This window comes from Capra hircus, chromosome 3 (assembly GCF_001704415.2).
Source record: "Capra hircus breed San Clemente chromosome 3, ASM170441v1, whole genome shotgun sequence".
NCBI classification, from domain to species: domain Eukaryota; kingdom Metazoa; phylum Chordata; class Mammalia; order Artiodactyla; family Bovidae; genus Capra; species Capra hircus.
In genome coordinates this window covers 27,331,417-27,358,205 of record NC_030810.1, presented here as the reverse complement: position 1 = coordinate 27,358,205, position 26,789 = coordinate 27,331,417, and the positions used below count along the sequence as shown (strand labels likewise).

The following is a 26,789-nucleotide window of genomic DNA, read 5'->3' as shown; positions in this document are numbered from 1 at the left end:
ACCCCTTACAAAAATTTTTGGACTGGGCAACCCTATGAACAATTGAGGTTGGAAGTACCATGCTAAAAACAGGGGGCTAAAGTGAAAAATTTAAATACTAAATGCTGAGGTGCCCCTGCCCTCAACTCTATCCTTCTATGGGTGTTTAGACTGCTGGAAGCCAAGCTTATGATTTTCAATCAGGAGAATAGGAATTAAGCAAGGGAGGGAGGCAGGGAGAAAAAGAGGGAAGAAGGAAGGAAGGAAGTAAAGGTCAAAGAAGAAGAAGGGACGGAGGAATGAAAAGGACAGAAAGAAATCTCCTAGAACTGAAGGAAAACAAGATTCCAGAGCAGTAAGCAGCCAATGGAACAGATGAAAGTAAACTCATATCAAGGCACATCACTGAGATTTCCAAACAATAAAGATAAAGATCTTAAAGCTTCCAAAGAAAAATGGCACAGGACTTCTCAACAGTGATACCAAGAAATATCAGACAATGGAGCAATGACCTAGAAATGTGAAAGGAAAATATTTCAGTGCTTGAGTTCTATATCCAGCCATTTGATCAACTAAAGGTGAATGTAAAATAAAGGTCTTTCAAATATAAAAGGTTTCAAATTCTTTTCATACATCTCTTAGGAAGCTACTGGAGGATATGACCCAACAGAATGAGGGAGTATACCAAAGAACAGGAAGGTATGCAATCCAGGAAACAGGGAATCCAACATGAGAGAGCAAAGAGAATCTTCAGGACAACAGTAAAGGGACTTCCTGGGATCTAACAGATATACAAAATATATCTAACAGCTATATCTAACAGATGGAACAAAAACAGAGGCTTGGGAAAGAAGCTGACGTGGACAGAATATGTTTGAATGTACTGAAAGACATACACTTGGAGTATAAGAACGGATGTGCACTGGGAATTTTCATTTTCCAAAGTGGGAAATAAACTGATGTCTAAAACTACAAAGTCAAGGCATAACAACATATGTTAGAGATAAGAAGGTAAACACCAAAAGAAACAGCTTTAAAAAGAGCTGAAAGCGGGAAACAGAAGTGGAATGACCGATATAAACTGTTTGCGTGCTTAATTTTATAAAAGCAAAGTATCAGAAAGAATTCAAAAAATGTTAATAGAGGTTAGCTTTGGGTGGTAAGGTATGGATGGGTGTGGATGATTCTATCTTTCCCATTTTCTACAATTAACACATATTTCAAAAACTCTTATGATCTAGAAAAATAAGTTTTCTACAACAAGAGATGACTCTGGATTTTGTAAAGAGGAACAGTCCTTATACCAGATCCTGGAGAAGTGCTGTCCTCTGGAGGTCACAGGATATCCAGGGCTGTTTGTCAGATGTCAGGTGGGCTATGATGCCTGCAGCTAAATAGCTGACTTCCAATTCCTTGCTATGGAGCAAGCTGCTGATATGCTTTACCACATCTTCAGTAATCAGCTTGGAAAAGAGTTCTCTGACTTCAGCTACATTGTTCTATGGGGCAGATGGAGTAGAGACTATCAGGAACTGGTTCCTCTCCCTCTCTTACTGCTCAGCTCAGATACATATAAGAACACTCAGTCCCCCCTCCTCCCTCTGATTTAGCCTCACATCTACTACAAACCCATCCCCCTGATGACAAAGATTATTAGTAAGAACCAATCATTGAGGAAGCACTTACTAAGTGCCAGGCACTGTGCTTAGATAGACTGAAATGTCTTTTTTATCTGCCTTATCTTATGTCTTTTTTTGTCTGCCTCATCTCATTTAATCTTTGATAGTCCTACAAAGAAGTCTGACACTCAGAAAGACTAACTTGTCAGCTTCACATCGATAACAACTGGTTGGAGTAGATTACAAATCCAGGTCTGACTCAAAAACTTAACATTCCCGGGGCCTGCTATATGTTACGACAGTGTTAACAGTAACAATGAAAGGCAGGTAGTAGTTTCACTATTTTATATTAGTGAATATAAAGTACTATATTAGTTTTTGATGCTGTGTAACAAGTTCAACACAAACTCAGTGGCTTAAAACAACACACATTTTTCCTCTCACAGTTTGAACAGGCCTTGCTCAGCTGGGTTTCACAAGCCTGCAGTCAAAGTGCTGGCTGGGCTGCATGCTCACACCTGGAGGCTCCAATGGGTGAGGTGGGATGGGGAGACTACTTTCAAGCTCACTCAGACTATTGGTAGGATTCATTATTTCCTTGCAGCTGCAGGAATAAGAGTTTCTTGCTGGAAACAACATATCTCTTTCATTTGACTTTTTCTGAGTTGTAGCTATAATAAATTAAAAATAGCAGGGGACTTTACCTGGTAGGCCAGTGGTTAGGGGGGCTTCCCAGGTGGGCACCAGTGGTAAAGAACCTGCATGCCATTGTAGAAGAAAGAGACGTGGGTTCGATCCCTGGGTTGGTAAGATCCCCTGCAGGGGGGCACAGCAACCCACTCCAGTATTCTTCCCTGGAGAATTCCATGAACAGGAGTCTGGCAGGCTAGTCCATAGGGTCAAAAAGAGTCAGACATGACTGAAGCGACTTAGCACGAACACACAGTGGTTAGGACTCTGCACTTTCACTGCAGGGAGCAGTGATTCAATCCCTCGCTGGGAAATAAAGATTTCCCCATGCCATGGGGGACACAGCCAAGAAAAATCTTTCCCTTGGGACTTCCCTGGTGGCCCAGTGGCTAAGACTCCACACTCACAATGCATGGGGCCCAGTTTTGATCCCTGGTCAGAGAATTAGACCCTACATGCTGCAACCAAGAGTCTGCATACTACAACTACATTCCACAATGCCGCAACTAAAGATCTTGCATGCCACAATGAAGATCCCACATGCCATAAGTAAGACCGAGCACGGTCAAATAAATATACATTTTAAAATATCAAATTAAGTGCCTTCCCAAGTTCTGTGAGCCATTCTAGCAAATTACCAACCTGAGGAAGGGGTTGTGGAATCCCTCAACTTAAAGTCAGTCAGAAGTAGGAGTAGCTCTGAACTTAACAGCTGGCAACTAAAGTGGAGGCAGACTTGTGGAACCGAGCTTTTTAGGATCTGACGCTAATGCCTGATAGTCAGTGACAGAATTTAACTGAATCGAACTGTAGGACATCCAGCTGGTGTCACAGAACTGGAGAAGTGGTTGCTGGAAAACACCCCAGATTGTATACCCTGCTTTTGACCAATGAGACATTAGAAAATCTGACATAAGCGGAAGTTGAAGCAGCACTTGTGCAGTGGACTTGCTTTCTACCACCGCCCTGAAACCGCCAAGTGAGGAAGCTCATAGAGACAAGGCCCAGCTAACAGCCTGCACCAACTGCCAGAGATGAGAGTCAGGTCATCCTGGAGCGCCTAGATCGAGCTCAGCCTACTGAGTGCAGTTACGACTGCAGTGACATGCGTAACCACGTAAGACCAGCAGAACTGCACAGCTGAGCTGAGTTCAAACTGCTGACCCACAGATTCACAAGTAAATAAAATGGATGCTGTTTTAAGCTGTAGTTTGTTTACAGCAATAGCTGACTCATATATAATGGTATTTACTTTATAGAGATGGTGTGAAGATCAAACAGTTAATGTAAACTGCTTACAAAAGTGCCTAGCACATAGTAGGAAACACATAAGTGTTAGTTTTCTTATTGTTTAATCAATTATAATTAATTCAAAACAATTCAGCTTACCAAAAGACCAAGTACTTTGCTTTGTATTGCTGTCTCTGAAAAAGTCTGTGAAAAGAATATACAGGTCATTTTATCATGAAGAAAATAACTTTACAGACAAACTCAATCCTGTCTTCCCACCTCCAAGACTTGGATGAAGATTGCCAATCCTTGATTTTCAATAAAGTGCCTACAAGCAGCTGGAGACTGTTCTGTAAGATTCCAAAGTGCTTTCAAAGTAAACAAGAGGGTGACGTCATCTAGATTCTCAGCAGTCTTCTGTTTTACTATTGCTAGAAGTTCCTAAAAAAGAAAAAGAGAGTTAGATACGCTGGTGACTGACTCATATGTTTCCAATATAAGGAAAGCAATGGTTAAGAAAAGCTTTAGAATCAAACCGAGGTTCTAAACCCAGTTTGACCACTTAATAGCTTTGGTGCCTACCTTCTCTCTGTAAAATGAGTTACACTTATTTCCTAGGGTTTTTGTGAGGTTCAAAAGAAAAAAATATTAAAGTTTAATAATCACTTAATCTAGTTTGTCGTGCTTGTTAATAAACTTCATAATCAAGTACATATTAGCTATTCCATTATTCATGTATTAAGAGTATCTAGTCAACACCTTTTGGAAGGCAGGCACATATTCAGGTAAGAGAGACAGATTTTAAAAAAAAGATGATTGGTTTTTCTGAACTAAATAAAAGAATTTTAAGATTTGGTAAATGCTCTAAAGGAAACACATAAAAGCCTAAGAATTTTCTTTAGAAAAGGTGTGAGAAACCTCCAAATGTAACAGCAGCCTTCCCAAAGTGTGATAGGCCCTTCCCTCCCCCATCCCTGGCACCAGCCATCTAGGGAGGGGCTGCTGTACCACACTGCACCTCTCTGCCCGCAGCGACACAGACCCCACTGGTCCATGCCTGCCGCCTACCCACTGCACAGGCGGGCAAGCTAGAGCTCCTCTCTGGGGACAATCGCACCTGGGCCACCTCATCAGTCACGAGCTGACCAGTGGAGTCAGTATGGGCTGAACCCACGGCGCCCCTGCCTCAAACAGCAGTCCCAGGGAGGGGCGTGTCAGCTGCCTCCATGTAGCCACTGTGGTCTCCCCTGCTTGTGCGCCTTGGGCTTCGCCCCACCCAGAGCTACAGCATGCTGGAGTGACCTGGCAGTTCTTCAGACCTGGCCGCTTTCTGAGGTCGCACTGTTCTGCGCAGAATGTGGTGGCAGCAAGGCAGGTGCAAGCTAGAGCAGCCCGGCTCAGCCGTCAGTGGGCACAACGTGGGCCCCTCTCCTGAAGAGAGCAACTGTCAACATGCGACCATCACTGACCCTGCTCAGCCACCAGTCAGTGCCAAGCAAGCCCCTCTCCCCTCCTGTATGTAAAAGGAGTCCAAATCTTATCTCAGTTACGGTTGGGTAAGATGGGTTTGGTTCTTCTAAAAATAATTTTCTTAATATTTATTTATTTGGCAACATCAAGTCTTAGTTGCTGCATGCAGGACCTCTGTCGTACCATGAGGGCTCCTTGAGGCACAAGGACCTTCTAAGTAGTGTCAGGCCTCGGTGACTGCTGTATGCTGGCTTAGTTGCTCCACAGCGTGTGGGATCTTAGTTCCCCGAGCAGGGATTGAACCCACTTCCTCTGCACTGCAAGGTGGATTCTTAACCACTGGACACCAGGGGAGTCCCTGAGGCAAGATGGTTTCTGAGACACTAGTCTGCCATCTTCTTGGTCTGCTAGTTATCTGATTAAAATCTATTTCCTTGGAGAAGGAAATGGCAACCCACTCCAGTATTCTTGCCTGCAGAATCCCATGGACAGAGGCTACAGTCCATGGGGTCACAAAGGGTCAGACACGACTTTGCAGCTAAACCACCACCATGTCAACATCATAAATAAATATTTTAAAAAATAAAAAAATTAAAAAAAAAATAAAATCTATTTCCTGTTCCATCAACTCATCTCCTGATTGGTCTGCTGTGTGGCAAACAGAATAAGCTTGTGCTTACACTCAGTAACACAGAGAAAGGTAGTATCTAAACTGAGACCAGAATAAAAAGAGGATAAGGCATCTAAGCAAGGAATGAGGACACAGGGAATGGGGGGAAGGGAGCAGGGGGATATTCTAGAAGAAAAACCGTCTGTTCTATGCCACTGAGCAGGTTAGTATGGCTAGAGGATAACACTAGTATCATAATCGGATGTCCTAACAGCTTGAAAAAACTACTTTAACAGATCCCAACATACCACTTCATATTAGAATATTTCTAGATCAAAATTGAGCTAGTACTCGCGCTTTCTTTCAAACATGCTAGACTACCATGTAAAAGGGAAGAGACAGCCATTTCCACAAAGGACCTAGTATCAGACCCTTTGTTCTTGAGGTCGGGTCATGGTGAGGTAAGGTGTTTCTGTAAATCTCCACCAACAAACATTATTCTCTGTCCTGACAAGAAAGGGCTAGGTCCCTCGGCAAAAATTTCACCCTTTGAGGTCCAGACCCTGGCCGAAGAAGCAGACCTCAGTTGGCAACTCCCTCAGGGCCCTGTCCCCAGACCCTGTCCCACCGTCATCGCTGAGGAGCCAGGCACCCAGCTGGCCTTCAGGCTCCTCAGGCCACCAGTATGGTCGGGGCCAGGTCCCGCCAACTGCACCCTATGCTGACTGCCACTGCCACTAGGGCAAGAGGCAGAGACAGGGGAGAGGTTCACCGCTGCCTCAAGGCCTGGGCCAAGGCAACTGGGTGGCCTTGGCGAGGGTTCTGGGGCCCTGCAGGACACAGGCCCCAGCCTGTTCCCTGAGCCTCCCAGCTCACCCAAGGGCCGAAGGCCAGGTAAGCTGGAGGTCCCCAGGGAAAAGACCCCGATCCACCCTTCACCTTACTCTCCCCCATCCCTGCCTCTGTGATCTAATAGCAGTGGCAATCCGTATAGGATGCAGTTTGTGGGACCTAGCCCCACTCCACTGACTGCTTGCTGAATGGGCCTGTTAACAGTCACTCATTGACAGTTGGTTGCCTGTGGGAGGGGCCTGGTGCCAACCAATGGTTGAGCAGGACCACTAATGGTCATTCATTGACAGCTGGTTGCCTGTGGGAGGGACCTGTGCCAACCAATGGTTGAGCAGGACCACTAATGGTCACTCACTGACAGTTGGCTGCTTGTGGGAGGGCCCACTGCAGCACCAATCAATGGCTGGTAACAGCGTGTACAGTAATAGTACACAGTGATGGCCACGTGCTAAGATCTGTGCTTGGCAGCGCTCTGTTATAATTCCACCTCAAATATTTTATACAGCCAGAGAAAATACATCTAGAGAATTCACAAAAATAAAGCTGCAAGAACCGAAAGTGTAATACAGCATGGCTGTGCACAGCCCTTAGCATGCAGCCAGCGCTGCAGCCATTAGCCCCCACTTTCCCCCTTACCAGACTATGGTTACCAAAAGACTATTAAGGTTGCTCAGCCATGGGCTGGTGGTGAAGTGGGGCCCTCTCTAAATTCAGCAACTGGCAGTGAGTCACCATTAGTGATCCTGCTCAGTTACTGGTTGGCAGGGCAATAGGCCCCTCCTACAAGTAAGCAACTGCCAATGAACAACCACTCAACCAATGATAGGCAGAGTGGTGGTCGTCCTGTGCAGAGTGACGTAAGAGGTGGATCTCTGCCTCCTCCCTGGAGCCTCCAGCTCACCCAGCCATGGATCAGGGGGGGCCCAGAGAACAGGCTGAGGCCTGTGTCCTACAGAGACACAGAACCCTTGCCAAGGCCACACACTGGCAGAGCCAGGCCCTGAGGTGGTGATGGCCCTCTCCCCAACCCCTGCCTCTGTGATCTAAAAGCAGGGGCAGTCTGTATAGGACGCAGTTTGTGGGACCTAGCCCCTACCACTTGGACAGCCCAAGGAGCCTGAGGAACGGCTGGGTCCAGGGCACCTGGCTCCCTAAGAGATGACAACTGGGCAGGGTCTGGCGACCTGGCCCTGAGGGAGATGCCAACTGAGATGCACCTTTTCAGCCAGGCCTGGACACTGGCAAGGGAACCCAGACGGGGTGCTGGATAATGATTTGTGGCAGGGTAACCGACCCCTGCAGGGACCCCCGCCTCATAGCTAGGACTTGGATCTTGGAGGGTGAAATTTTTGCCTAGGGACCTTGCCCTTTCTTGTAAAACAGAGTAACATTTGTTGGTGGAGATTTTCAGAAACTTCGATACCTCACCATGACCTGACCTCAAGAACAAAGGATCTGACACCAAGAAGTTTACGACAACTAACCGTGAAGAATTGATGCTTTTGAACTGTGGTGTTGGATAACACTCTTGAGAGTCCCTTGGACTGCAAGGAGATCAAACCAGTCAATCCTAAAGGAAATCAGTCCTGAATATGCATTGGAAGGACTAATGCTGAAGCTAAAACTCCAATACTTTGGCCACCTGATGCGAATAACTGACTCATTGGAAAAGATGCTGATGCTGGGAAAGATGGAAGGCAGGAAAAGAAGAGGGTGACAGAGGATGAGATGGTTGGATGGCATCACTGACTCAATGGACATGAGTCTGAGTAAGCTCCGGGTGTTAGTGATGGACAGGAAGCCTGGCGTGCTGCACTCCAGGGGGTCACAAAGAGTTGGACACGACTGAGCGACTGAACTGAACTGAACTGACAGCAGCAGAATCAGGAGGTAACATCTAAAATTGATACATCAAGAAACTGTAGTACTTCCTCAGTGGTACAGTGCTTAAGATTCCACCTTCCAATGCAGGGGACATGGATTCAATCTCTGGTGGTGGTGGAGAGGTGTGAGTACACTAAGATCTCACATGCCATGGAACATTACTGCAACTAGAGAACCCACTCTAGAGCCCAAATGCCACAAATCCTGAGGCTGAGCTCCACAACAAGAAAAGCCCCCACATGCCGCAACTAGAGAATGCTCACAGTACAATGAAGACAGCACAGCCAAAACAAAAAAAAAGCTGCAGGTTTAAGCGTTTTATTTAGAAATATGGAGGTAAATACCAGAAGAAACAGCTATTTAAGAGTAGAGAAAAGCTGCTTCTGGGTAGCAGGGCCTACAGATTGTTCATTTTATAAGTCTTTTAACCTGTTTTTAATTTTTTAAACTGTTACTTGTATTGAAAAGTTCTAGAAGTGACAACCTACCTTAACTGCCATGAAAACCTCCTCTTTGAGTTGTGCAGTTTGCTCAGGTGAGAGCTAGAAACAAAAGAGCAGAAAGTGAAATGTTTCCAACTCTATCACTGCTGCACTAAGACTAGGGAAAGAGGTCTTGCATTTAGCAACCACATACCTGCAGGGCTAGAATGGAGGTTATGCTCACTGCCATGGCTTGCATCTTGGGGCTTTCATGCTTACAGAGCCATCTCATAACAAACTTGGCAGCATCGAACCTAAAAAAACAGTATTTTTCTCACAATAAACTTTGTAAACTATACATGAGAAGTTAAGAAATCATTCAGCCTCCCCAGCAAATCCTGTTTAAAAATACTTGTGGACTTATAAAGACTCAGCTATGAAAACCAAGAGTATTTGGCAAAAAGAAGAGAAGAAAAGAGTATGCAAAAGAGAAGAGCAAGGCTTCCCTGGTGGCTCAGGGGTAAAGAATCCACCTGCCAGTGTAGAAGACACAGGTTTGATCCCTGATCCAGGAAGATCTGACATGCGGAAGGATAATGGAAGAGCTAGAACCTGATTCGATATTTAACCCTCTAGCACCCACGTCATTACTCACTGCCCTGAAATGGACTCACACTTTGAGAGACAACATTTATAACTACAGTACTTCTGAACAGAACATTCTCCCCAAACGCTTTATCCTAGCCTCAATCAGACCCCTGCTAGGCCAATAACCAACAGACAACAAAGCTCAGAGTAATACTGGTCAATATCCCAAAAATCAGATCATCCAATTCTATACTTGCCTGTTGAATGGAACATCCACAAGAATCCTGGAATTGGTTAAGGAGAGAAGACAATTCTTCTGTAACTTTAAGGGAATAAAGAAAAATAATTTTGAGCAAATGTACACCTGTTCTGAACAAACGTTCTAAGCATTTGGAAGGTTCTAAGCTTTTCTTATTGAATGCCTGCTATATACCTGGTCCTTTCCAAGTTCTTCATTCAATCTTACTATTTTTTTTATAATTTTTTAAATTTATTTTTTATTGAAGTACAGTTGGTTTACAATGTTATATTAGTTCCTGGTATCTATCTTATTATTAAACTCTAACATTCACCTTTGCCCAAAGAGGAATCTTTCTCTTTTCTAGCAAAGAGGGATCTCCTTTCCCCCTGAACCCTAGAAGGATCTATGTGGAAAGCTGCCTGCCTGTGCATCAATCTAAATCAATTTCTGGAAGCCTGGCCCATCTAATGAATGACTATGTCTGAACCAGATCTCGTAACTAACTCTGTGACAGAGCTTCTACTTTCTACCTATGACTAGCAGGAACTGAACTAGGAGAGAGAAAAGGACTTCTAGGAAAGCTATAGTAATAAAAATCATAACATCTCTTTGAAAGACCAGGAGTAGGCCAGTGGCTATACTGCCATGACAGCAGTGCATGAGCGTGTAGTGTGTGAGTGTGTAGTGTGTGAGGCAGGGGAGCAAAGCTGGAATGCCAACAGGAACTAGGCAGCAACACAGACAAGTGAAGAGGGCAGAGTGCAGAACAGCAGGCCGGCGGGAGGAACGACGGCACACTGGACAATTCAGGCCCTGTTAATCAGCTCCAACTAATGATGGCCATGTAGGAATTGAGACTAAACTGAGAAGGATCATCCAATTTCTCAAGAGAAAGTGGAAAAAGATTTCTTTTAAGTGGGAAAGATCGTGTTACTGTAATTCTAATAGATTGATTCCCATTTTAACTTTAAGTATACATTTCAATCAGATCTGACACATTTACAAATATTATGTATAACTTTACCCACCACCACAATCAGCATAAAAAATACTTCCACTACCCCGAAAAGTTCCACTGTGACACTTCCCACTCCATTCCTAACTTGCAAATTTCAACCTCAGAAAATCATACTGTCATTAAAGATTAGCCTTTTCTAAGATTTCGCATAAAGTCATATGGCATCTATTTTATCATGTCTAGCATATTTTGCTCAGCATAAAATTTTTTTGAGATTCATCCATGTGGCATGTATCAGTATTTCACTTCTTTTTATCACCAAGTAGTATTTCCTTATATGAATATATCATTATTGGTTTATCTATTCACCCGTTGCTGGACATTAAGTTTTCAGTTTGGGGGGATAATCAATAAAGACATTAAGGGCATTTGTGTGTGCCATTATATGGCTACATAATTTCATTTCTCCAAGTGAAATACTGTGTAGTATGAAAGGTATATCTCTAACTTCCAAAGAAATTACCAGACTGTTGGATTGGTTTTATAATTTTTCATTCTTAACACCAACATATGAGAATTTCAGTTTCTCTACACTTTTGTCAACACCTGATACTGTCACTTTTTAAATTTCAACCAATCTAGGGGGTGTGTAGTGTTATCTATGCGTGCTGTGAGGCCGTGATGTGTATCAGTAGAGTCCGACTCTTTGCAGCCTGCCGGGCGCCTCTGTCCATGGAATTTTCCAGGCAAGAACATTGGAGTGGGGTGCCATCTTCTACTCCAGAGGATCTTCCGGACCCAGGGATTAAACCCGTGTCTCTTGCCTCTCCTGCACCGGTAGGCAGGGTCCTTCCCACTAGTGCCCCCTGGGAAGCCCATCTAAGTGTGCAGTGTATCCACATGTGCTTTTAACTTGCATTTCCCTGACAGGTAAAGGTACTGAGCATCTTTTCAAGTGCTCAGTTGTCACCTGCACTATCTTCTTTCACGGAGCGTCTGTTCAAACCTTCTGCCTTCTTACAGAATTGGTTTGTTTATCTTGTGTTACCTATTTAATAGTCCTTTACATTCTGGATAAAAGTCCTCTGTCATATATATATAGTGGACATCTTTCTCAGTCCTGGATTATCTTTTCATTTTTTAATGTCTCTGTGCATGCTTGAGCAGAAGCTTCTAATTTGATGAATTCTAATATATTATTTTTCTTTTATGAAGTGTGCTTTTTGTATCCTAAGAAAACGTTGCCTACTCTGATGTTTCCTTCTAGTTTTATGCCTTTTATATTTAGACCTATGACTTAGCTTTTATATTTAGATCTATGACTCAATTCAATTTACTTTGCACACATGTTGCTAAGCCTATAAGATGTAACAAACTGTTAACAGTAGATGTTTCTGGGTAGCCGTTTTCTGATAAATGCAAAAATTTTAAACCATATTACTTACCTATATTTCTTATTTTTTCTACAGTCATCATGCATTTATTTTTCTCCTTCCCTCCCCCCCTCCCTCCTTCTCTCTCTCAGGATGAAAAATCAGAACTAAATAAAACATATTTTTCATGTATCTGTCCTCAAGTAAGAAGCACAGTCAAATATTACAATCGAATTACCTGCTGGTAATGGGGGAAAGTTTTCAAAGCCTGGAAAAGTAGACAGGTAACCTCTGACAACAGACGAACAGGCATGCCCCTGGCCAGGCCCTGGCGTGTGAGGTTGAGGGCACAAGCACTGGCTGTGAACTGCACTGGCAAATCCAGCGGGTGATTCCTCATTCCTACAGCCACAAGCTGCAGAAGAATGTAAGTGGCATATGACAACATGAGCACTCTTTACACTTGGTTATCAGGACAAAAAGTAACAGGTTTCTTCCCATCCTAACCATTTATTTTTTAGGACACCAGCAATACCTTCTAACCCAAACGAAGTCATTAATTTGCTGTGTAACTTTAGGTAACTTCCTTCCTTCCTCTGGACCTCTGTTTCCTCACCTGTGATTTTACAATCATTTATCGAGCCTTAGTCCCTCCAAGGCATTATGATAAGCACTATAGGGGATATAAACAGGAATCACTTATATCCTACTCCTTAGCATAAAGCCTTATGAAAGAAATAAGGTATGTAAACAAGTAACATTATAAGAGATGTCAAAAGATCAAACTGGCAAAAAAGCACCATGCAAGAGGTATAAATAAAGTGCTGCCTAAGGCGGTCATATAGCAAGCTATCCTTTCTGGTATGGAAGTCAAAAGTTCCATTCAGAGAACACATTTAGGCAGGATCTCAGATACGATCTGGATAGGAAATGGAGGTGGGGGTGGAATGGAAAGGGAATTACTAGGGAAGGGAAACGTGATGGAGAAAAACACAAAGTGGACAAAAAGATGGGATGAATCCACCAAAAGAGGGGAAGAAATTTGGATTTGAAAAGTGATAAAACCTAACATTAGGGAGTTGCCGGGTGGACTAGTGGTTAGGATTCTGTGTTTTCACTGCCATGGCCCAGGTTCAATTCCTGGTTGGAGAACTGAGATCCCACAAGCCGTGAGGCATGGCCACAAAACAAACAAAAAACCTAACATTAGAAAGGTAACTATTAATAGAAAACATATTGTGTAGACCTAGAAATAAATTTAAAATGAAGGTGTTATGCCAAGTATATACCATACCTGCTCCAACATTCAGGGACAACACGATCTGTTTTGTCTATCAAACAGGGATAATGATCCCTCCCCTCCTCAGAGACCAGTCTGCTGATATACAAATGAGCCCTGAGTTTATGAACCACTGAAAGACCAGAGCCCCTTACTTTGACACCTCTGCTCCTATGGAAACTGTTTTTTTCTATATTGTAAACTGCTCTTAGGATTTCATGTAATTGCCATCATCTGCAATATAAATACATAGAAAGTAAAACAAACATGATTTTCAATAAAAAAAAAAATCACAAAATCTCACATAGATATGAAAAGGACTTTTAGAATATCTGATTCAATTTCCTCCTTACAGATGGGAAACAAAGATCCAGAGTTTTTCCCTTTATACAGTATCATTTTTAAGTTATGAGTAAATCTAATTCTCCATGGTACACAAATAGCCTAAAAATAGCCATAAAAATAGCCTATTTTTATGGAACTGCAGAAATTACAAATAATAAAAACAATAATTTTAAGGCTTCAATTTACACTTAATTTTAAATAATAGCAGTTTTCTTTCTCCAATTACATTTAAAAGAAATTCATCCTTCTGTAAAGGAAAGCAAAGTCTAACCCTATCAATACTGGTAACTTTACTTTATTCACAATACTTTAAATGCTAGAATTAATTACCTTCAATTACTGCTGTTTTGTTCTATTCTTATAGGGATATTGTGGTTGCTATTTTTTTAAAACAACTATTATCTTAGATTTTAAAGAGTAAAGGAATAAATAAGAAAGTTTACACTAAGTGAATTCATGTTTTCAGATTAAGTCCTGTTTTAGGCAATGGTTCTATCATCCCGTGCTCAGATCAAATTCAAAAATCTGAACAATTGAGATTAAGATGCTCAAAACATGAGACGATCTGGCAATTTAAGCCTACCACTGCTTTTCTTTCCCTCTGTGTGGGCACTGTGACTCACAATAGAATAAGGCATATTAAGTAACTGTATTCAATGTGTTTAATCAGTTGAGTACAGTTCAGTCGCTCAGTCATGTCCAACTTTGCGACCCCATGGACTGCAGCATGCCAGGCCTCCCTGTCCATCACCAACTCCCGCAGTTTACTCAAACTCACGTCCATTGAGTCTGTGATGTCATCTAACCATCTCATCCTCTGTTGTCCCCTTCTCCTCCTGCCCCCAATCCTTCCCAGAATCAGGGTCTTTTCCAATGAGTCAGCTCTTTGCATCAGGTGGCCAAAGTTTTGGAGTTTCAGCTTCATCAGTCCTTCCAATGAACACTCAGGACTGATCTCCTTTAGGATGGACTGGTTGGATCTCCTTGCAGTACAAGGGATTTTCAAGAGTCTTCTCCAACACCACAGTTCAAAAGCATCAATTCTTCGGCGCTCAGCTTTCTTTATAGTCCAACTCTCACATCCATACATGAACACCGGAAAAACCATAGCCTTGACTAGACGGACCTTTGTTGGCAAAGTAATATCTCTGCTTTTCAATAAGCTGTCAAGGTTGGTCATAGCTTTCCTTCCAAGGAGTAAGCGTCTTTTAATTTTATGGCTGCAGTCACCATCTGCAGTGACTTTTTTGGAGCCCAAAAAAATAGTCTTTCACTGTCTCCCAATCTATTTGCTATGAAGGGATGTGATCAGATACTATGATCTTCATTTTCTGAATGTTGAGCTTTAAGCCAACCTTTTCACTCTCGTCTTTCACTTTCATCAAGAGGCTTTTTAGTTCTTCTTCACTTTCTGCCATAAGGGTGGTGTCATCTGCATATCTGAGGTTATTGATATTTCTCCCAGCAATCTTGATTCCAGCTTGTGCTTCATCTAGCCCAGTGTTTCTCATGATATACTCTGCATATAAGTTAAATAAGCAGGGTGACAATATACAGCCTTGACGTACTCCTTTTCCTATTTGGAACCAGTCTGTTGTTTCATGTCCAGTTCTAACTGTTGCTTCCTGACCTGCATACAGATTTCTCAAGAAGCAGGTCAGCAAGTAGTTTGAGCATTCTTTGGCATTGCCTTTCTTTGGGATTGGAATGAAAACTGACCTTTTCCAGTCCTGTGGCCACTGCTGAGTTTTCTAAATTTTAAACAACTTTAATTGAATCAAATAATAAGTAGTTATAAAAATTACATTTCTGAGTTGTAGTTACCTTTAAAATAGCAGGCATGGTTACTTGCGTTGAAAACGTCTCTGTGAAGAGCCTGTAGAGGGCTTCCTTCACAAAACATGATCTATTCCTGTAGCAGCTCAGCGCTTCTGAAATCTGACTTATATTGGCTCCTCCAGCAACCTAGAAAACAAGGATGTTAGCAACAGGTTTCACCTTTCACCTACAAGGAAGGCTTTTTTAGTGTGTCAAGTGTTTGAAACAGTAAATATTCACTTAAATGTTTCAAGAGCTTTACAATGTTGATCTCACTCAGTAGTTCTAGTCAGTAAATGTTCTCCTCAACCTCATTTTTACATGGTGGCTTCGGAGAGGTGATGAACATTGCTAAATATAACAAACTAATTAAGCAGTGGAGACAGACTCAAATACTGTCTCCCCACAGCTATGTTACAGTTGAGACCTTGACTGAATAATGCATAGCACGTAAATTCTTAAACAACCAATAACCGTGAACGCATGTTCTCTAAGTATTCATATAAAACAGACAAAAAAAGATAGAAAAAACCAGATAAAATAACTAAGATGAAAAGGGAGTTGAACTTTCATAGAACTAGTTAGTTCATTAATATTAAGATAATTCTTCCTTGCTACCACTCAAGTACAACGCTGAAAACACGCTGGAAGGACTGATGCTGAAGCTCCAGTATTTTGGTCATCTGATGAAAACAGCCAACTTACTGAAAAAGTTCCTGATGCTGGGAAAGATTGAGGGCAGAAGGAGAAGAGGGTGTCAGAAGATAAGATGGCTGGATGACATCACTGATGCAATGAACATGAACTTGGGCAAACTTCAGGAGATGGAATGGTGAGGGACAGGAAGACCTAGTGTGCCACAGTTGATAGGGTTGCAAAGAATCGGACACAACTAGGCAACTGAACCACCACCACCACTAAAGTAATAATTTCAAAAAGTCTACATATAGACTTTGGGTCTGGAGAGTAATGGTAACCTTACCCAAACCATAAATAAAAAAGAAATGTTTATTTATTTAAACATTTATTTAAAAATATAAAACTAGATTTTACCCAGTTTTCAGCATTCCTGGGTAGTGAAGAAAAAGAAACATAAGAGGGTAAAATTCAGGATTTCACAAAAATGAAAAGAAAAACAACCCCTTTTCCACTCCACCATGATCAGCAGTAACAACATTCATTGAAGAAACATCATATCACTAAAGTGACAGAAGAATGCTTTTGAATTAGGACACCGGTCAATTAAATGCAAAGAAATAAAAAGATTCAAACCAATTCCACATAAAGCTACTGTAAGAATTTTTTTAAAAAGCAAATCTAGGGACTTCCTTGGTGGTCCAATGGCTAAGACTCCACACTCCCAATGAAGTGGGGCCGGGATCAATCCCTGGTCAGGGAATTAGAGTCACAGCTAAAGATCCCACGTGCCTCAGAGACTGCACGTGCCACAATTAAGACCTGGCACAGCTTTACACATTAAAGCAAAACTACACACTTCAGCTAAGAAAAATTCTCGTAAATCAAAAACAAATCTATAACACAACACTTTAAACTGAATTAAATGTTCTTAATAAGGATTACTGGATGCGAAAAAAATACATTCAACAAAAAGATGAAACAGGGATGATTAAACTCAGGAAAAGAAAAGATCAAGTCATATCAAACATAAAAACATATCAAATACAAAAGTACAAAGTATCCAAGGAATAATAGAATTGATTAAAATTTAGTAAGGAGAAGAAATGCAAGAAACGATAAAGAAATTTTAAAAGAAAGAAGTTAAAAGGATCTAAGATTGAGTGCTGATATAGAAAAGAAGATACAACACACATATTCTTGAAGTTCCTGGGGAAGAATGAACTAATTTGTAAAATTACTACCAACAAAAACTTTCCAGAAATAAAAAAGAGACCTAAATCAACACACTGAAAGAACTCCCACCAACCACCTGGAAAACTGACCGAAAGCAAGACATATCACAGTATAAAGACTAAATTTAATGATAAAGAAAAACAACCTTCAGGGCCTTCTTATAAGATCAAACATTATTAATATGAATAGAAATCTACTATAATTATTAATGACATTACTCAAGATGTTCCTATTCTTTTTTTGCACTTGATAAAATACTCAAAGAAATGCTAATATGTGTCACTATGATTGTATTTTTCTTTTCCTTTATATCTGTTCTGATTTTTGCTTTATGTATCTTTGTTTCTTTGTTGTTAGGTGTCTAATGGTTTATGATGTCTATCTTTGTGAACTGTACCTTTTATCATAAATTTAATAAATAGAATTTTTAAAAAGGGCAAAGGAGTTTATATCCATGCTTGCAACTTCTAGAGGATGTTTCAACAATAAACTGTGGCTCATTTCCATCAATTTCAGCTCTTTCCACAATAGCTGTCCATGCCCCATCCCACTCCCCAGCCCCCAGCATATGCTCCTAGAGCTGCCTGCACTTAGCCTGTGAGAGTCCAGGTGGGGAAAAGGACCCTCTAAATATCAGGGATCTGTGCTCTGACTGCTTCTGATGACAGGTACAAAAAGGTGGGTAGCCAATGCCATTGCACCCTCACCAGCCAACTGTTCAAAGCCCCTCTCCCACCAGCTAAAATGACTTCCAGGAAATTTCAAGGGCTGCCCCTTCACTGTTTTCTTTTTCCCCTTTTAGAAGATAGACATTAACGACTATGACATTCAAAACAACTACATATACAGAAAAAAATCCCAAAGTTACTGCACATACCCAGGGAAAGGCTCATAAAAGACCTAGAGATCTTAAAATTTATACTTCAGGCTGATCCTCAACACAGACCCCAAACACAGAAACAGTAACGTAGACATCAAACCCTGGGAAGGGAAAAGAATCTATTTCCAGAGTTGCCATATTATTAGTTTCAAATGCCCAGTTTTCAACAACAAAGCGTATAAAGAAATAGGAAAGCATGGCCCATTCAAATGGAAAAAATTAAAATCAAAAGACACTGTCCCTGAAACACAACTGATATAGCAGGTCAACTCAAACAAGACTTCAAAACATCCACCTTAAAGATGTTCAAAGAACGAAAGGAAAATTAGATAAAGTCAAGAAAAAAGAACAAAAGAGAAAACTCAAGAGAGATTTAAAGAAAAAAAAAAAAAAACACCTTAAAAAGAATCAAAAAATATTCTGGAGTTGAAAGGTATAGTAACTGAAATAAAAATTCACTTGAGTTTTTCAAGGCAGATTTGAGCAGGAAGATGAAAAAAATCAACAAACTTGAAGATAGGACAAAGGAAATTGTGTCAGAGGAACAGAAAGGAAAAAAAAAATTGAAAACCAAGGAGCAGAGTCTAAGGACCCTGTGGAATACCATTACACAGGCCAACATATACACTGTAGGAATCTTAGAAGAGACTTAAAGTAGCAAAGAACACTGGGGGGAAAAAGGCTGCGAATGTCCCAAATTTGATGAAAGACATGAATATAAACATCCAAGAAATTCAAGAACTCCATGCAAGATGAACTCAAGAAGACTCACAGTGAGACATGTTATAATCAAAATTTCAAGGCCAAAGATTCTAAGAAGCAGCGAGAGAAGCAAATCACCACATACAAAGGATCCTCAGTAAGACAAGCAGACTTCTCATCAAAAACTTAGAAGCCAGAAGACAATGGGTTGATATATTCAAAGCGTTAAAAGAAAAAAACTGTCAACCAAGAATCTTATGCCCTGCAAAACTGTCCTTCAAAAGTGTGGTGAAAGCCAGAATGACTATCACCAAAAATTCCACAAACAACAAATGCTGTAGAGGGTGTGGAGAGAAGGAAACCCTGCTACACTGTTGGTGGGAATGCAAACTGGTACAGCCACTGTGGAGAACAGTAGGGGAGTTCCTTAAAAAACTAAAACCAGAGCTACCATATGACCTTGAAATCCCACTCTTGGGCATATATCCAGAGAAAAACAAGATCCAAGATAATGCAGGTAACCCGATGTTCATTGCAGCACTGTCTGCAATAGCCAAGACATGGAAGCAACCTAAATGTCAATGGACAGAGGAGCAGATAAACATGCGGTGCATAAACAAATCGCCAGTCCATGTCTGACGTAGGGTGCAGCTTGCTTGGGGCTGGTGCATGGGGATGACCCAGAGAGATGTTGTGGGGAGGGAGGTGGGAGGGGGGTTCATGTTTGGGAACGCATGTAAGAATTAAAGATTTTAAAATTTAAAAAAAAAAAAAAAGATACAACAGCAAATGAACATTAATTGTATCTAAAAAAAATAAACAAATAAAAGTCTGCAGAACTAAAAAAAAAAAAATAAATGCAATGTATGATTCTAAAAAAAAAAAAAAGAATGAAATAATGCCATCTGCAGCAACACAGACAGCCTTAGAGAGCGTCATACTGAGCGAAATTCAGTCAGAGAAGGAGAAATATCAAATGACATCCCTTAAACGTAGAATCTAAAAAGAAATGATACAAGTGAACTTACTTACAAAATAAAAAGAGACTCATAGACTTAAAGAATGAGATTATAGTTGCTAGGGTAAAAGGATAGGCAGATGGGATACCTAAGGAGTTTGGGATGGGCATGTACCCACTGCAATATTTAAAATGGATAAACAGCAAGGACTTCACTATACATCACATGAAACTCTGCTCAACGTTATGTGGCAGCCTGGATGGGAAGGGAGGAGTGTGGGGGAGAATGGGTATATGTGTATTTATGGCTGAGTCCCTTTGCTATTCACCTGAAACTATCACAACAGTTTATTAATCAGCTATATCCCAATAAAAAAGTGTAAGTTTTCCATGTAAAGAAAAGCCAAGGAAGTTCATTACCACTAAACTTGCCCCATGAAAAACGCTAAAGGGAGTCCTGCAAGGTGAAATGAAGGACCACCACCCAGTAACAAGAAGCCATATGAAGAAATAAAGATCTCAACAAAGGTAAATACATGAGCAATTACAAAAGCTAGTGGTATTTTTAATGGTCAGTAATTATGCTTTTTTCAACATGATTTAATAAACAGTTCCTTCAAAAGATCATTATTCATCTAAAAACTAGTGTTATTATAAATTTGGTTTATAATTCCAAATGTTGTTTTCTACTTAACTTGTGATGAACACACTAAAAAGAATTATTTTGTGCTTTGGGGCAGACAATGTATAATTTGGGAACATCAATTAAAAGGGGCACAGACAGAGAGCTAAAGGAACAGCTTTTGTTTGTTATTGAAATTAAGCTAGCATAAATTCACATTAGAGTGTCATAATATTAGGATGTTAAATGTAACATCCATGATAACCACAAAGAAAACAGCTACAGAATACACAAGAATAATACCAACCAAAAAAACAAAAGTCAATTGAACAAAGAAAACAGTAATGAAGGAAATGAGGGATTAAAAAAAAAAGCTGTAAAACATATAGAAACTAATGAGCAAAGTGACAGAAGTCTTTCCTAATCAGTAACTATTTTAAATGTAAAAAGATCAAACAATCTAAACCCAAAGCTGACAGAAGGATGGAAATAATCATTATTAAAGCAAAGAGCAAAATAAAATAGAGAATATAAAAATAGCAAGAAAATCAATGGAACAAAAAATTGGTTCTTTGAGCACATCACCAAAATTGACAATGGATGGACTAAGGGCAAAAAAAAGAAACTAAGAAAAAAGGAAAGGACTCAAAATACTAAAATCTGAAATGAAACAGAAGACATTACAACCAATTCAACAGGAAAAAAAAAAGAATTATAAGAGTATGATGAAAAATTACATTCTAATAAACTTAATAACCTAGATGAAATGGGCACATTTCTAGACATATAAGACCAAACAAGACTAAATCGTGAAGACACTGAAGAAAACTGAAATAGGAAACTGGATCAATAATCAAAAACTTCCCCCAAAATATAAGCCCTAGATCTAATGGGTTCACAATAAATTTTACCAAACACTTAAGGAAGAATTAATGTTAAAACTTTTCAGTTTAACAACTGGAGATGAACGTTTCCTAACTCATTCTACGAACCCAGCATTACCTTGATACCAAAGCCAAAGACACTATAAGAAAAGGAAACTAGAGTTTAACAGTCCTTACAGAGATGGAAAAATCCCTAACAAAATACAGGCAACCCAAACTCAGCCAAATAAAATAATTATATACCATGACCAAGGCTTCCTTGGTAGCTCAGTTGGTAAAAAATCTGCCTGCAAAGCAGAAGACCCCGGTTCAATTTCTGGGTCAGGAAGATTCCCTAGAGAAGGGATAGGCTACCCACTCCAGTATTCTTGGGCTTCCCTGGTGGCTCAGATGGTAAAGAATCTGCCTGCAAGGTGGAAGATGAGGGTTTGATCCCCGGGTTGGGAAGATCCCATGGAGGAGGGCATGGTAACCCACTCCAGTATTCTTGCCTGGAGAATCCCCAGGGACAGAGGAGCTTGGTGGGCTACAGTCCATGGGATCGCAGAGTCAGACATGACTGAGCAACTAAGCACAGCACCATGACCAAGTAGGATTTATTCCCAGAATGCAATGTTCAACATACCGTGGTATACTAAAAATCGATGTAAGACACAACAGTATTAGAATGAAGGAGGAAAACCACGTCAACCTCATCTAATGCAGATAAAGCATTTGACAAAACTCAACACCCTTTCTGGCAAAGTGTCCAACTCTGTGATCCCATGGACTGTAGTGGGCCAGGCTTCTCTGTCCATGGAATTCTCCAGGCAAGAATACTGGGAGTGGGTGGCCATTCCCTTCTCCAAGGGTCTTCCCGACCCAAGGATTGAACCTGGGTCTCCTGTATTGCAGGCAGATTCTTTACTGTCTGAGGCACCAGGGAAGCCCCCAAACACTTGCAAAAAAGCCCAGAAGGAAGCTACCTCAACTTAATAAAAGCCATACATGAAAAATCTACAATGAACATGATAGTCAATAGTGAGAGACTGAAAGCTTTTAAAATCAGGAAAAAGACAAAAGCCCCTTTCACAGTGTCTACTGAACACAGCACTGGAAGTTCTAGACAGAGCAATTAGGTAAGAAAAGGAAATAAAGGGCATCCAAGATGGGTGGGGAGTTTAGGGGAGAATGGATACATGTATATGTATGGCTGAGTCCCTTTGCGGGACTGTTCACCTGAAATGATCACAACATTGTTAATCAGCTCTACTCCAATGTAAAATAAAAAGTTATATTAAAAAAATAAAAGGCATCCAAATTGAAAAGGCAGAAGTAAAATGATCTACTTACAAACTATATGATCTTATATACCACAAAAAAACAAAAAGCTGTTACCTGTTAGAGCTAATAAATGACTCCAGAAAGCTGCAGGATACACACAGAAATCAGCTCAATTTTTATACAATAATAATGAACAATCTGAAGAGGAAATCATGAAGATAATTCTGTTTACAATAATACAATAAAGTACTTAGGAATTAACAAAGGAGATGAAAGGCTTATATGATGAAAACTACAATACACTAATGAAGAAATTAAAGATGACATAAACAATGGAAACACACCCCATGTCATGGATTAGAAGGCTTAAGATGTCAACACTACCCAAAACATCTACATATTTATATAATCCTTACCAAAATCCCAATGACCTTTTTATCAGAAATACAAACACACACCCTGAATTTATACCGATTTCCAAGGGAGTCACACATCCTGATTTCAAAATGGACTATCAATACAAAGCGATAACAATCAGAACAGTGTGGCACTGGCATAAATACCGGTGGAAAGGACTGCAGCCTGCCCAGCGCCTCTGTCCATGGGGTTCTCGGGGCAAGAGTACTGGAGTGGGCTGCCATCTCCTTCTCCAGGGGATCTTCCCAACCCAGGCATCAAACCCGGGTCTTCTGCATTGCAGGAAGATTCTTTATCATCTAAGCCACAGGGGAGCCCATGGAATAGACTAGAAAGCCCTAAAACAATACCTTGCATTTATGATCAGGTGATTTTTAACAAGAGTGCTAAGACAATTTGGTATTTTCAAGAAATTATCCTAAGAAAACTAGATATCCACATGTAAAAGAATAAAGTTGTAAAATCTAACATAACACCACATAAAAGAAATTGCCTCAAAACATATCAAAGACTTAAATTTATGAACTAAAACTATAAGACTCCTATAAGGAACATAAGGAAGAAGCTTCACAATACTGGATTTGGCAGTGATTTCTTGGATATGACACCAAAGGTACAAGCAACAAAAGAAATACAAACTGAACTTCATGAAGACAAACCAGAGAAGGGGAGAAAATATTTGAAAATCTTGTATCATAAGGAGTTAATATCCAGACTACACAGAGAACCCTGTATCTCAACAACAATAACAAAAATAAAACCTAAGCAACCTAATTTAAAATTTGGCAAACAACTTCACTAGGCATTTCTTCAAAGACATAACAATGGTCAATAAGCTTCTGAAAAGATGCCCAATATAGCTGATAAGTATGGAAATGCAAATAAAAACCGTTGTGAGGTACCACTTTACACCCATTAGAATGGTTACTATTAAAAAATGTAAAAACAGAAAAAAATACGTGTTGGCCAGTGTGTGAAGACATTCAAACACTTGCACACTGTTAGTGAGAAAGTAAAAACTGTGCAACTGCTGCAGAAAACATTATAGTAGTTCCCCCCCAAATTAACATAATTATCATATCATCCACTTGCAATGAGGGAGACCTGGGTTTGATCCCTGGGTTGGGAAGATCCCCTAGAGAAGGGAAAGGCTACCCACTCCAGTAGTCTGGCCTGGAGAATTCCAAAGAGGTTGCAAAGAGTCGGACACCACTGAGCAACTTTCACTTTCACACCATATAATCCAGCAATTCCACTTCTGGATTGCTCATTGTTCAGTCGCTAAATCATGTCCAACTCTTTGTGACACCATGGACTGCAGTATACCAGGCTTCCCTGTTCTTCACTATCTCACGGAGTTTGCTCAAACTCATGTCCATTCTAGTATATACTTCTGGGTATATACCAAAAATATCAAAAGCAGATTCTTGGGAGATTCCCAGTGGACTAGTGATCAGGATTCTGGGCTTTCACTGCAGAGGCCTGGATTCAATCCCTGGTCAAAGAACTGAGGCTTCACAGAGTGATTAAAAAAAAAAAGCAGAGTCTCAAAGAGATATTTGTGTACTCCTACTTGCAGCAACATTACTCACAATAATCAACACAATAGCCAAAACATGGAAGCAACCCAAGTCCATATCAGTGACAACTGGATAAGCACAATGTGGTATACACATAATGGTTATTATTCAACCTGAAAAAGGCAGTATGCCACATGGACAAACCCTTAGGACACCATGTAAAGTAAAATGAGCCAGTCACAAAAGGACAAGTACTGTGTGACTCCACTTACTTGAGAGAGTTGGTCAAAATCATAGAGACACAAAGTAGAAGTTTGTATTGCCAGGGTCTGGGGAGAAGGGGTAATGGGAGGCATGGTTTCATGCCTACAGAATTTCAGCTTTACAAGGTGAAAAGAGCTATGAAGATGAATGATGGTGATGGCTGAACAAAATTATTAATGTATTTAAAAGCACTGAACTATACACTTAAAAAGATTAAAATAATAAATTTTATGTGTACTTTACCATCCCCTCCCCAAAAATGGGAACATGAACTGACATGGGGTGACTTCCAAGACATACCACTAAGTTAAAAAGCAAAGTAGAGAGTACGTGTACTACGCTACCTACTGAGTAAGAAGTTGAAATTTAAAAACCTTAATATATACGGCTTAACACTTTGACTATACTCTCAGTCAAGAGTGAAAAGAAAGAATTGCAAATATATTTCAACTCTTCTTCAGTAGGTTTGTGGTTCAAAGTACTATGGGTGAAGCAACTCTGAAACTATTTTATATGTGTTACAGGATTAAGGAAAACGTGCTGAGGCTGTTGGAAGCCGAGGTTCTCCATGTGGAAAAGAGATACAAACACAGAATGTGGAAAGGCAAAGAAGAACAATGTAAAGACGGACATTTGTAAGTATCACTTTAAAACTTACTTCATCTGTTTCTTAGCTCTGCTTAATGAAACCACTTAAAAACACATCTAGCACTCAGATAGTGGTTTCCCAGTAAAAGGAACCAGGGCTCTTGGGAGAAATGTCTAACTCTGAGGCCAAAACAGGGAAGTATAAGAAGCCTAGAAAGTACAGAAGGACTCAAAATAATACCAGTAATAATGAGGGCATGTAAAAACAAACACAGGAGCTATCATTGGCCACCCTGTGACAAACTGAGCATCAAAATAATTAAGAACAGCAATGCATTATAAATCACGAAAACAACAGGAATCAATGAGTTCACACTGAGGATATGCTAGACTTGCTAAATGTTTTGAGTAAAAAGAAGAGCTGAAAAAAAAGGAGAGTTGGAGTTGGAAAATCATCACTTTGCAACCACTGCAGTAAAGAATGGTTCGAGTAAGAATCATCAATGGATGCTAAATCTAGATCAGCAGGTCTGATGAGGGCCAGGATTTGGCACAGTCTTCTAATATCTTATACATCACTCATTAGTTTCAAAAGGAATAGTATTATCTATGTAGGGTAGAAACAGTACAAGAGTATATAGACAATACTTTATCTGCACCTGGATATTTTACTTAGTACCTGAACAATACTTTGACCAAGTGGTGAAAATTAATACCACCAATGAGGGGCACTCTGTGCTTCATATCGTAATACACTTGAGAAGGGCACAACATCCCTTATGTGGTACTCCGGGTAGACCTAGAAGAATCTGAATTATGCTGAAGCATCAGACAAACCCAAAATGAGCAACATTCTTCAAAAAAAGCAAACGAAACAATGTTAGTTTGTATTCTTCAAAAACATCAATGTAATGAAGAAAAGGAAAGACTGTGACACCTGAGGCTTTCCAGGCAGCCTGGAAATGCGGGAGATGCTGGTTCGATCCCTGGGCCGGAAAGGTCCCCTGGAGTAGGAAACGGCAACCCACTCCACTATTACTGCCTGGAAAATTCTGCGGACAGAGGAGCTTGGCAGGTTACAGTTCATGGGGTCACAAAGAGCTGGACATGACTAAGCACACATATGACAACTGAATGTAAAAATAATCATGGACTAAAAGGAAAAATATTTTATAAACAGCGTTAAACTGGGAAAATCAACACTGGAAACACATACAGTAGATTTATATATAAAAGTATTGTATCGATGTTAAATTTCCTGAAATTTGACAGCTGCACTGTGGTCATCCTTGAGATTACTTGTGCTCTCAGAGAGTCAAAGAGACTATCTTTCCCCTAGGAAATACAAACTAAAGTATATTAATGGGCAGAGGGGCATGTTGTATGCAACCTACCCTCAAGAAAAAAACTGTGTGTGGGGACGTCCCTGGTGGTCCAGTGGCTAGACTTTGCGCTTACAAG

At 40.5% G+C, this 26,789-nt stretch overlaps 1 protein-coding gene across 1 annotated transcript in view; it reads right to left on the bottom strand.

Moving 5' to 3' along the window:
• Window positions 1–26,789, bottom strand: part of LOC102183200 (protein zyg-11 homolog A) — a 69,386-nt gene that overhangs the window by 4,758 nt on the left and 37,839 nt on the right. Inside the window, exons 7-14 of the mRNA XM_018046497.1 lie at window positions 15,365–15,505; window positions 12,155–12,331; window positions 9,602–9,666; window positions 8,971–9,070; window positions 8,823–8,876; window positions 3,798–3,959; window positions 3,678–3,722; window positions 1,284–1,478 (exon numbers count right to left, since the gene is read on the bottom strand). Coding sequence (XP_017901986.1) covers window positions 1,284–1,478; window positions 3,678–3,722; window positions 3,798–3,959; window positions 8,823–8,876; window positions 8,971–9,070; window positions 9,602–9,666; window positions 12,155–12,331; window positions 15,365–15,505 — 939 coding nt within the window. The remainder of the gene's footprint in view (window positions 1–1,283; window positions 1,479–3,677; window positions 3,723–3,797; window positions 3,960–8,822; window positions 8,877–8,970; window positions 9,071–9,601; window positions 9,667–12,154; window positions 12,332–15,364; window positions 15,506–26,789) is intronic.